General features: G+C 44.5%; 1 protein-coding gene across 1 annotated transcript; it reads right to left on the reverse strand.

Moving 5' to 3' along the window:
* Window positions 1-331: 331 nt before the first annotated feature.
* On the reverse strand, window positions 332-11570 carry gdf2 (growth differentiation factor 2). Its single transcript, XM_057826524.1, has 2 exons — window positions 11143-11570; window positions 332-1458 (listed from the first exon to the last, which is right to left on the reverse strand). Exons 1-2 carry the CDS (start codon window positions 11489-11491, stop codon window positions 581-583), a joined length of 1227 nt encoding a protein of 408 aa, XP_057682507.1. The 5' UTR covers window positions 11492-11570; the 3' UTR covers window positions 332-580.
* Window positions 11571-12178: the final 608 nt, after the last annotated feature.

The raw sequence follows: 12178 nt of genomic DNA on the forward strand, positions 1-12178 counted from the left end.
TTGTTTGCATACTATCCTCATTAAAATATGAAAACCTATAAATGTTTGGGTGGTTTCAGTTAAAAGCAGACACTGTTTTTTCATCTGTATGATTTTGACAAAGATCAGATCAAATTTGATGGTGATTTTATGCAGAAATGTGAGAAATTCCAAAAGCTTCGGATGCTTTTTCATACCCTGTACCTGCCTCCTGCCCATAGTTAGCTGGGATAGGCTCCAACACCCCCACAACCCTCCTGAAGATAAGTGGGACAGGAGACAAATTAAGGAATGTTTTATTTCAGATTTAATTTGGTCCTTAGAATTACTATGGCCTATGGAGTTGTCCACTTTTTTACTCACGACTGCCACCTTGTGAGCGCGCATGCTTGTGACAGCACTCATATAAAGCAATAGGCGTTTGGCCCATAAAATCAGCAATTGCTTATTGTCTACTTAGCACATTCTGTATATTATTCTACTGTAGTAGGAAACAACATGTTGAAATTACAAATGTACAGATTTACATTTTGTCATAAAATAACAGGACAACTTAAATACAGTTTTAATGATGGCAAATAATTATTCGTGTTCTTTCTGACTACCTGCATCCACACTCCGCTACCTTCATCTCCTCATACAAATATCTGATAGTGACCCGTCCATTTTCCTGATACATGACAGTGATGGGGTCCAGTTTGATGGGGACGCAGCACGCCATGTTGGCCTTCTTGGGGTTCCGGATATTCATCAGTGTTTGGATGAGGGCATGCTTGGATGGCGTGGATTCGTCTGTCAGTGGGTGGTAGCACAACCCGCGACATTCAAACGCATCATATTCCGGAGGTGCCACGATCCAGCTGTCCCAGCCGATGTCTCTGAAATTAACCTTGAGAGAGGTCCGTCTGCAGTATTCCCGCTCCGCCTTTCTCTTTTTCCGATGATACTGAGCTCCAGGAATTTGGTTGGCGAGATGATCCTCTGTGTTCCAGTCGGTCTCCAAACGGAAGATGCTTTCTTCTTCGTGAAGTATCATCTCCTGGAGTTCTTTCTTGGCCTCTCGCCTTCTGCTCCCGATTTCGTCGGAGAAGACGATTAAAGCAGCTGAGGTGTTATCTCCAACAGAAAGGCTCATGCGCGTGTCCCTCCCATCCACCACGACATCAAATCCAGTAATTCCATTGTTAGACACAACTCTATCCTGGACGGCTGTGGTGACGTCCATTGTCACCCATGTGTTCTGAGAACCTGTTAACTCTTTCCAAGCTAAAAGCCGATTGGTGGAATCCAAATGATCGTAATCCATTTCGTATACATTGATGAAGGTTGTGCAAGTGTGGGAGGTCACCCTCGACGCGGCATCTGGGAGGAGGAAGAGTTGTAATTCAACTTTGATGACCTTTTCATGGCTGGGTATGCTGATGTTGAACAGCAGCCTGTTTCTTGACTTTGAGCCATCAGTCACAGAATGTGTGATATCTGGAAGAGATACGGACAAGTCAACGTTTGCTTGGTGCAATCTTATGTTGTAATATGATACAGTTTATTATAGGGCTGTCAAACGATTAAATTTTTTAATCCAGTTAATCACAGCTTAAAAATTAATTAATCGTAATTAATCGCAATTCAAACCATCTCTAAAATATGCCATATTTTTCTGTAAATTATTGTTGGAATAGAAAGATAAGACAAAAGACGGATATATACATAAAACATACTGTACATAACTACTGTATTTGTTTAAGATGGCATTAACATTATTAACATTCTTTCTTTTAAAGGGATCCACAGATAGAAAGACTTGTAGTTCTTAAAAGATACAGTGCCTTGCAAAAGTATTCGGCCCCCTTGAATCTTGCAACCTTTCGCCACATTTCAGGAACATCAACTTCAAACATAAAGATATGAAATTGAATTTTTTTGTCAAGAATCAACAACAAGTGGGACACAATCGTGAAGTGGAAAAACATTTATTGGATAATTTAAACTTTTTTAACAAATAAAAAACTTAAAAGTGGGGCGTGCAATATTATTCGGCCCCTTTACTTTCAGTGCAGCAAACTCACTCCAGAAGTTCAGTGAGGATCTCTGAATGATCCAATGTTGTCCTAAATGACCGATGATGATAAATAGAATCCACCTGTGTGTAATCAAGTCTCCGTATAAATGCACCTGCTCTGTGATAGTCTCAGGGTTCTGTTTAAAGTGCAGAGAGCATTATGAAAACCAAGGAACACACCAGGCAGGTCCGAGATACTGTTGTGGAGAAGTTTAAAGCCGGATTTGGATACAAAAAGATTTCCCAAGCTTTAAACATCTCAAGGAGCACTGTGCAAGCCATCATATTGAAATGGAAGGAGCATCAGACCACTGCAAATCTACCAAGACCCGGCCGTCCTTCCAAACTTTCTTCTCAAACAAGGAGAAAACTGATCAGAGATGCAGCCAAGAGGCCAGCTGAGGTGGGAGAGTCTGTCCATAAGACAACAATCAGTCGTACACTGCACAAATCTGGCCTTTATGGAAGAGTGGCAAGAAGAAAGCCATTTCTCAAAGATATCCATAAAAAGTCTCGTTTAAAGTTTGCCACAAGCCACCTGGGAGACACACCAAACATGTGGAAGAAGGTGCTCTGGTCAGATGAAACCAAAATTGAACTTTTTGGCCACAATGCAAAACGATATGTTTGGCGTAAAAGCAACACAGCTCATCACCCTGAACACACCATCCCCACTGTCAAACATGGTGGTGGCAGCATCAGGGTTTGGGCCTGCTTTTCTTCAGCAGGGACAGGGAAGATGGTTAAAATTGACGGGAAGATGGATGCAGCCAAATACAGGAACATTCTGGAAGAAAACCTGTTGGTATCTGCACAAGACCTGAGACTGGGACGGAGATTTATCTTCCAACAGGGCAATGATCCAAAACATAAAGCCAAATCTACAATGGAATGGTTCAAAAATAAACGTATCCAGGTGTTAGAATGGCCAAGTCAAAGTCCTGACCTGAATCCAATCGAGAATCTGTGGAAAGAGCTGAAGACTGCTGTTCACAAACACTCTCCATCCAACCTCACTGAGCTCGAGCTGTTTTGCAAGGAAGAATGGGCAAGAATGTCAGTCTCTCGATGTGCAAAACTGATAGAAACGTACCCCAAGCGACTTGCAGCTGTAATTGGATCAAAAGGTGGCGCTACAAAGTATTAACGCAAGGGGGCCGAATAATATTGCACACCCCACTTTTCAGTTTTTTATTTGTTAAAAAAATTTAAATTATCCAATAAATTTTGTTCCACTTCACGATTGTGTCCCACTTGTTGTTGATTCTTGACAAAAATTAAATTTTATATCTTTATGTTTGAAGCCTGAAATGTGGCGAAAGGTTGCAAGGTTTAAAGGGGCCGAATACTTTTGCAAGGCACTGTAAATGTTAGTACAAGTTATAGTAATTCTATATTAAAACCCCTCTTGATGTTTTCGTTTTAATTAAATTTGTAAAATTTTCAATCAAAAGAAGCGTTAATATAATAAGAATAGAGTTTGACCAAAGTCTGAGCAAGTTTTATGTGTATTTTACATAGCTATTTTGATTAGGAATGCCAGTTCTCTTTGCATAGTTGTTTAACTGTGTGAGAATAGGGCCTCATTGATACTGATTGAAGTGCTTTTCTTTTTGCGAACATTATTTTTTTTTGAGAGGAAGGAATATTATTTTTGCTGCGCTTTCAATAAATGATACTTATGTTTGTTGTGAAGGAGTTGCCGAAGCTTATGCCAATAAATGGTGCGGTCCAATGAACGTTTTGTCCACTCGCTTTAATAACATAAATATCTCTGTACATATCTTACCCAAAATACAACAACAGACAAATAATTGCCACTAAAAAAAAGTAAACTTACAGAAATATGTGCTGAGCACAAATAGCACAATGAAACAGCATAAATGTCTGACAACTACTAATTCTCCCACTATTAGGAGGAATAACTCTCCCACTATTAAGATGAATAACATTAGTATGGAACGGCGCTGCCCCCAAGCGGGCGGATGCATTCTCTTCACTCTCAATGTGCAAAAACGGTGTCATTGTAATCTGTTTGAGGCAATGCGTGAGCCGGTCATTCTACGCATGCGTTAAATGCGTCAAATATTTTAACGTGATTAATTAAAAAAATTAATTACCGCCCGTTAACGTGATAAATTTGACAGCACTAATTTATTATAGATTTTGCCAGCGATTTCTACCAATTAAAGTGCCTGCGACAGCATGAAAATAAATCTCAAATAGCATTATTATGTGAATTAGAATCATATTTTGAGACGATTCACTATATAGAACAATTTGGCAAAGCGCAGATGACGAGAAATTAGTCTTTTAATTTGCCTTTTAGCCCCGCCTGTCATTATAGCGCTCTAGCATCGCCAGCTGAAGGATGACAGCAGAGGTCACGATTTCATCTGATTTAGAATTCAGCCCATTGAGGGGCAATTGTTCAGAAAACGAGGAAAATGCAACGTAGAGAGCCGCAAAATGTCATTGTTCCAATCTCTCTACTCCAATATTTTTACAGGATATTCTTTTTATGGAAGTATTTTTCCCCAATTGCTCAATAAATGGTATGGTCATGACAAATAACAGTCTTGTGCTAAATGGAATAAGAAATATTAAAAATGCATTTATTCAGTACGACATGGAAAAATTACTGCATAATGGTCAAAACTGTCGACTTCTTGCAACTCTTGAATGATATTTTATGCCACCGGAGTTAGTCCAGCTTTTGTCACATCCCTGCCCCAGCTTTGGAAAGCTTAAAAAAACCAGGAGGCTCGACAGCTAGCCGACATGCTAACCCGAACAGAGCGGCGTTTCCAAGTCTTATTCACGCCTTTTGAAGCGAAAAATCACACAAAACTACCCCAGATTATGTCGCACGGCGGCGGGGTTGTCAATTGTCTTCGCCGATCGGCAACCCCCCCCGGCGGCAGGCAAGTTACAGCTTGTTGTTCCCCTCCTGCGGGCAGGAGAGCTCGTTTGCCGTGGAAGCAGCTGGAGAATGACCGCTGGACAAACCGCCAGACCCAACCCGAGGATAGTGGTCAATTGCCGGGCACACGAAGAGGGCAGTGGGGGCTGAAAGTCTGGATGATATGGAGAACCGCATGAGCATAAGCCGAGTATAGCGCTCTCCCGGCGGGCAGGCGAAGAGGACCGAGGGAGGTGTGCGACAAGCCGCCGGTCGTCAGCTGAGGGGCCTTCTCGGTGGACAAAGAACATTGTCACCCACAAAATGCAAGCCACCTTCTTATTAAAACATGTGCCATAATCCCAGTATATGTCATAATACAAAACACAATGTTTACTCATAAATTGAAAGGTCCCACAGTCGTCTGACTTATTTTGGCCATTCTCCTTGGTGAACGGGAACTTTTTGAAACAAAAAAGGCTCACACGCCTCTCCCTGGTGCAGCAACAAAAACCTGCAGCACATTTGGCTGGTGTGATGCGAAAAATAAATGAATTAATCCGCAAAATCAGCTGAATCCACAGTCCATCTGCATGCTATAAAGCAATGCTGTATTGTGAGATGCTGACCGGGGTGATGTCACATTCGCATTCCTCCTCAATCCAGGAAGTCACTCAATTTCATGGCGCGGGATTCAAAAAATTGAAAATATAAATCGATCGCTTCCACACACATCCAAGCAGTCCATTTCATTCAGGAGCATAAAATACCGCGTGAAATATGAAATAAACATGCTTTTTGCTGTCATAGGCACTTTATTAAGGTCAAAGTGCATCCTAGTGAATTATATTGTTATGTATAAGGAGAAAAATATGAATAAAAATAGAATGCATTTTTTTCCCCATTGTATGAAATGCAACTGTACTTTGTCATATTTAAATTTATAAGTAATAATCTAGACCAGTGGTTGTTAACCTTGCTAAGGGTACTGAACCCCACAAGTCTCACATATGCATGTGAACCCTTTGGAATTAAATAATAAAGCAATTTTTTTCAAATTCAAAACTGATATAGTTATGCTGTGGCAAGCTAATCAAGCCAATCAAAGCTTGTATCATGTACTATTTTCATAGCATAAAATGTGACACAAATGTTTTTTTTTTTGTGGTTATACTTCCTCGTAACTATTGTGGGTCAACCTTCCACTGAGCAAACCACTTTCTCCTCCGATTGAATAGATGGCTTAAGGAACTATGCGTAAATAATACACTTCACCGGTCCTTGGCATACATCTAATGGTGTTTGATAAACCTCTTCTTCTGTCAGCTTTACAGGTGGAGTTTGTTGGCGTCCTGCCCTGGGCCGTCCCGTCGCCGGTCTTGGCCCCCGGGATTTGCGACCGGGGCTTGTCTGGTTGCGTCTGGCTGTGCGGGGGTCCCGTCGGGCGCGCGCTGGTGTCGTGGGTTGGGTGGGGGGGCCGCGCGGGTGCTGGTCCGGGGCCGCGGCCCTTCCCCGGCCGGCCGGGGTGGGGTGGAGTTGGGGTGGGGGCCGGGGGGTGTATGCGGCAGCCATGGTTCCCTCCCAGGTCCGCCCGGCCGGAGCCGCGTCTCCCTGTACCGGGTGCCGGGGAGGTGCCCTCTGGTGTCATACCGCGCGCCCCTCCTGGCCCGGGGGTGGGTTGTGGGGGGCGCGCTCTTGTCCCCTTGGTCTGCTTCCGGCCCTGTCCGCCTCCCTGGGCCGCGGCAGCCGCTGCTGCCCCCCGGCCGGCGGGGTCGTTGGCGGGGCCTCTTGGGGCCCGCGGGGCCTTGGGTGAGGCTTACTGTCCCTTGCCGGTGGGGTGGACGTCCCCTGGTCGGCTTGGTGTGGCGCCTGCTCGGGGTGCGGGGTGGGTGCTCGATGGGTGGGAGGGGGGTGGGCGGTCGCGGAGGCGCCGTGGGTGGTCTGGGGCGGAGATTGATCGGGGCCCTGACGCTTCTTCCACCCTACGGCCGGTGGTTCTGGTGGACGGGGCCACGCCCGCGGGAGCCTGCCTCTTAACTCACTCACTTCTCACTTCGGCACTGTAAATATTTTTCACCTTGGCACTTACATGCTCATACATTTCTCCGAGGAGAGTTGGGACGGGGCTTTACAGTCCCGGCCCGGCTCCCCCCTGTTTTTAATGCACCACACACCAAGGTTGTGGGATGGTTGGGACCTGTTGGGGGTGGGGGTACCTCACGGCTGCCTCCTCACCACAGGCCCCGCCATCCCTGCACCTTTTTTAAATGCACCACACACCATACTCCACAGGAGAGCTCCGGCAAAGGGCGGTGGGATGGGCGGCTGGGCAGAAGCTCCATGCTGCGGTCCCACTGCCCCAGGCCAAGCTCTCCTATTTTAATGCATACATTGCACTACCCTCCCCTCACACCCCCATCACGGTGCTGGGTGATGGCTGCCAGTCAGGAACCTGGCAGCCACAGTAATAGGGTGGTAGGTGGGTCCCACACTTTTTCTATATGGCGTGGCTCCTGGGGTGTGGCCTCTGCCTCGGCTGCCGGCTGCGGGAGTAGGTTGGGGGGTCGGGTCTCCGATCTTGCATCGCCCCGTGGCAGTTCCTGGGTGTTCTCCTGCCTCCGCCTTCCCCTCTCTTCTCTGACTGGGCATCTGCCCTGCGCTCCGTCGCTGGCTGGGCGCCGGTGTATCAGCGGGGTGTCGCCTGCACCGGCGGGGGACCCTGCCTTGCCTGGGGCTTGGTGGGCCGCTGGGGGTCCCGTGGCGTGCCGTGCCGGTTGGGGGGCTGCGGCTGTGGCTCGTGGCCTGGGTGGGCGGGCGGGGGTGGGTGTAGGCGTGGGGTTGGTGATGCGTCCCCTCCTGCCATCCCTGAAGGCCGGTTGATGGGTGCGCGGGTGGCCCGGGGGACCACCCTGGGTCCCGGGGGGGGGGACGATGGCTCCTTTGCTGGGCTGCGGGAGGAGGGATGGGCTGCGCATGGCCCCCCACCCCCCCTCCCTCCCCGGGCTGGCTGGGTGGGGGCCGTGGCCCTGGGTTGGCGCCCGCGCGGCTTCTCCGCCCGTCTGCGTGGCTGTCGCGCGCCCGGTGGGGCCTGCGTGCTGCTGGATGTGGTAGGGCATGCTCGGGTTGGGGGTCCCGGTGCCGGGATTGGCGATGCGGCGGCGTAGGGTTGGTCGCCAACGGGCTTACACTCATAAGAGATTCACACGATTACTGGGTTCTAGATCACAGAACTGATTTGTGTACACTTTACCCCTTTCAATCACTTAGCTTATAGGCTTATAGACACCCCCACCCCCATTCTCCTCTTTCACTGGCCAATAGGCCCCCACATGGTGTAAACCGGAAATACATCTCGCTGACGATAGCACCAGCATATTAGTAACTAGTTTAGATGTTCAATGTATTTCTTGTTGTTGTTTGTGTATGTGTTTCTTTTCCTTCTTCTCTTGTATTTCTTTTCTTCTGTCCCCCCATAATCCCTTCCTGTTCACTGCTTTGTCATAATAAAAAGGTATTTTGAATGATCACAATGGGAGTATGTCAGACTCTCAATGTGAAACATTAAAACTGTTCAGAACCCGGGCACTTAGACTTCCATTCTCTGTGTCAAACAGCTGAACAGGACAGGTTAAAAAAAAAAAAGAAAAAAAAAGGGAAAAGAAAAAAAAAAAAAAAAAAAAAGAATAGATGGCTAGCAGTTGAAAGCAATGAAATGAAGCCTGTGAATTTGGGGCAAACCAGTCCAAAACGACACTTTGCCTTTAGCCAGTGTACAAAAATAGGGCCCTGTGTGTCTTAACCTTCGCTGATCTCCTTAGTCTTACTCACCAAACCCCTGGGGTTCGATCGAACCTAGGTTAAGAGCCACTGATGTAGACAGTGGCTCTTAATGTTAATCTATTAACACTTACAGGTTATTTTCATTGTACTGGGTTCTAGGGCTGTCCCGAACGACTAATTTTATGATTATTTTGAACTAATCTAATATTATTATTATTATTTTTTTTTTACTAATTTAATAATAATAATAATAATATTTTTTGTTGAAGCTTATTAATTCACAAAAAACATTTTGGAACACCTAAAATGATTAAAGTATAAATAAATAACATAAATATCAATAATAAATCACAAACAATGAGGTCAAATGCTGCTGGCATTGACTAGTGCAAAAAAAATGCAAACGGAAACACTGTGACTTCACCTTTTTAACAGGAGTCAAAACAATTCTTACTCTTTTTGTGGTATGTCTATATTGTTCTAAATGTTAAAATGAATTGCAATGGGCCTCATGTCCCGGACAATCATTTTCAGAATACTTTGTGTCAGTTCAGATTCTCTTGGGGGTAACATAAATAGTCTGAAATAGCAACAAATCTTAGCTGCCTCTTACATTCCTAAGCATAAAAAGGGACAAATTCTGCAGCAGGATGGTGCTCCATCGCATACTTTAATCTCTACCTCAAAGTTCCTCAAGGCAAAGAAGATCAAGATCCTCCAGGACTGGCTAGCCCAGTCACCAGACATGAACATCATTGAGCATGTCTGGGGTAGGATGAAAGAGGAAGCATGGAAGACGAAACCCAAGAATGTTGATGAACTCTAGGAGGCATGCAAGACTGCTTTCTTTGATGTTCCTGTTGACTTCATCAATTAATTGTCTGAATCCTTGCTGAACTGCATTGATGCAGTCCTTCAAGCAATCTTCTGAAACCAATTGAATCATTAAAAGTCAGGTTAATAGCAATTGTTTCTACAAAATGGATGAGCAACAAGACTTATACAGTCCCTCACAAAAGTCTTGTCCCTTATCCATTTTGTCCAAACAATTGCTAATAACCTGACTTTTAATGATTCAATTGGTTTCAGAAATGGCTCATATGAAAGCTAAGACCCTCCCAAATAATGTCGAATGTACAAAAATATATTTGTTTCACTGAAAAAAGATGTATCATTTAATGAAGACATAGAGGTCAAATTTTCGCAAGACAAAAGTTTTGTCGCCTACAGAAAGTAGTGTGAAAATTGAACAAAAAATGTACTTCAAATACAAAACTATATTACATAACATAAGCGAATTAAGTAGTGGCGCTGTGAGATCCAAATTTAATATTTTGTATGACTTCCATGGGCTTGAAGGGCTGCATCCATGCGGTTCGGCAAGGATTCATATAAATTATTGATAAAGTCATCAGGAACATCAAAGAAAGCAGTCTTGCAGGCCTCCCAGGGTTCATCAACATTCTTGGGTTTCGTCTTCCATGCTCATGCTCAATGATGTTCATGTCTGGTGACTGGGCTGGCCAGTCCTGGAGGATCTTGATCTTCTTTGCCTTGAGGAACTTTGAGGTAGAGATTGAAGTATGCGATGGAGCACCATCCTGCCGCAGAATTTGTCCCTTTTTATTGTTAGGAATGTAAGAGGCTGCTAAGATTTGTTGATATTTCAGACTATTTATGTTGCCTTCCATCCTGCAGATCTCTCGCACACCCCATACTGGATGTAACCCCAGACCATGATTTTGCTTTACCAAACTTCTGAGTGAATCTCGGATCCATGCGGGCTCCAGTAGGTCTCTAGCAATATCTGCGGCGACTGTGGTGTAATTCAATGAAAGATTCATCTGAAAAATCCACCTTTTGCCACAAAACAGTTACCAGGCCGCCCAAATGGTGTCCACAGGTAAATATAATTATCTAACGATAGCACCACTATGTTCATAAGTAACATAGGAGTGTAAAAATGTATTCCTTGCTGATGTTTGTTCTTCTCCTCTTCTATCTGCTTCCGTTATTTCTGTCCCCCCTAAACATCTTTCTGTTTGCTTCTCTCTCCTAATAAATAAAACACAATGAACAATGGGAGTATATAAAACTCCCATAGGGCACATGAAAACTGTTCAAACCATAAGGACACTCATGTTCCTATAGGCTGAAAAAGTTTTTAAAAAAATCTCCCGAACCTGTGGGAAAATGTGTTATGATCCAAAAGATCGAGGTGGAACAGTTTACTTTAGCCTATGTTTCACGCAAATACAACACTGCTCAGCATGAAAAGAACATCATACCTACAGTAGAGGATGCAGATTTCTGCTAGAAAAAAACAACAACACATCTTTGTTTAGGGTTAGTGAGAGTTATAATAAAATGTTACTCGATGTACATGACAATTTTCTGTTCCAACAGATATTTGTCACTGTACCTTGGACGCTGAAACTGCGTATGACATCTGACTGAGGGATGGCCGTGCTATCGGATGCGTACTTATTGTAGAGTTCCATCATGAATTGAGGTGGATCAATTTTCCCCTTTTCCTGAGGTACATCAGAAAGGTTGAGTTTCCTAAGGAAGTCTTCTTTCATGGTTCCGAGGAGGTTTGCCATCCTCGAGTCCTCGTCTTCCTCCTCCAGGAGATCCTCCTGCGTGGAGTAAAATCCCCTTAGGTCATCTTCGCTGTGGATTTCATTCCCCAACGGCTTGCAGGTGCAATAGCCCATGGAAAGTACCAAACTCAAACACACCTGGAACAAGAACCTTCTGGAGTTGTTCATTTTCAACAAAAAAATGCAAGTTTTTGCAACGGCGAGATTGGAGAAAAGAGATCCCCAGTGAAAGGACCGTAGTTGTGATGTCCACTCCCATGCTCCCAAGAGTAAACACGGTGGGACTGGTTTCAACCAAAATAGTAGCACTGCCATGCTTATCACTGCCATTGATGGCTTCTTTTAAGCTTCGTTATCACTGGAGGTTTGGCCGCTAATGAAGACACTGTAAACACTTGACGACGATAATGAGGGAGGTCCTGGAACAAGTGGGGTCACTTACGCAGAGGGTGAAAGAGTCAAGGCCAGGAAACAATAACAAAGGGAAATTCTATTTATAGAAACATCAAGTGCATTTTATCCATCATTAGCCCACAACTTGCAGTGTATTTTTAACCCCCATATACAGTGCTGCTCGAAAGTTTGTGAACCCCACAGCGATGGTCAGATTTTTTGTAAAAAAAACTAAAATAACCTTATTAAATGTTAAGTTATACCCAAATCCACAATACTGACATTCCAAATAATGGACTGAAACAAAAGAAATAGTTATATTGTCATTCTTTATTTAACAAAAGTGGTTGATTTAAGAAAAACTCAGATATCATGTGTGCAAAAGTATGTGAACCCCTTCAGTTAATAGGATATTGCGCCTCCTTTTGCAGAGATTACCTCAACCAAACGGTTTCTGTAGTG

The sequence above is a fragment of the Corythoichthys intestinalis genome, chromosome 21, assembly GCF_030265065.1.
Source record: "Corythoichthys intestinalis isolate RoL2023-P3 chromosome 21, ASM3026506v1, whole genome shotgun sequence".
NCBI classification, from domain to species: Eukaryota; Metazoa; Chordata; class Actinopteri; order Syngnathiformes; family Syngnathidae; genus Corythoichthys; species Corythoichthys intestinalis.

Bases quoted from the DNA above. Each gene is read 5' to 3' on its own strand.
- gdf2 (XM_057826524.1), bottom strand. From the start codon at position 11,491: ATGAACAACTCCAGAAGGTTCTTGTTCCAGGTGTGTTTGAGTTTGGTA. The intron at 1,459-11,142 runs GTACAGTGACAA...TATCTCTTCCAG, and splicing joins ACGCAGTTTCAGCGTCCAAG to ATATCACACATTCTGTGACT.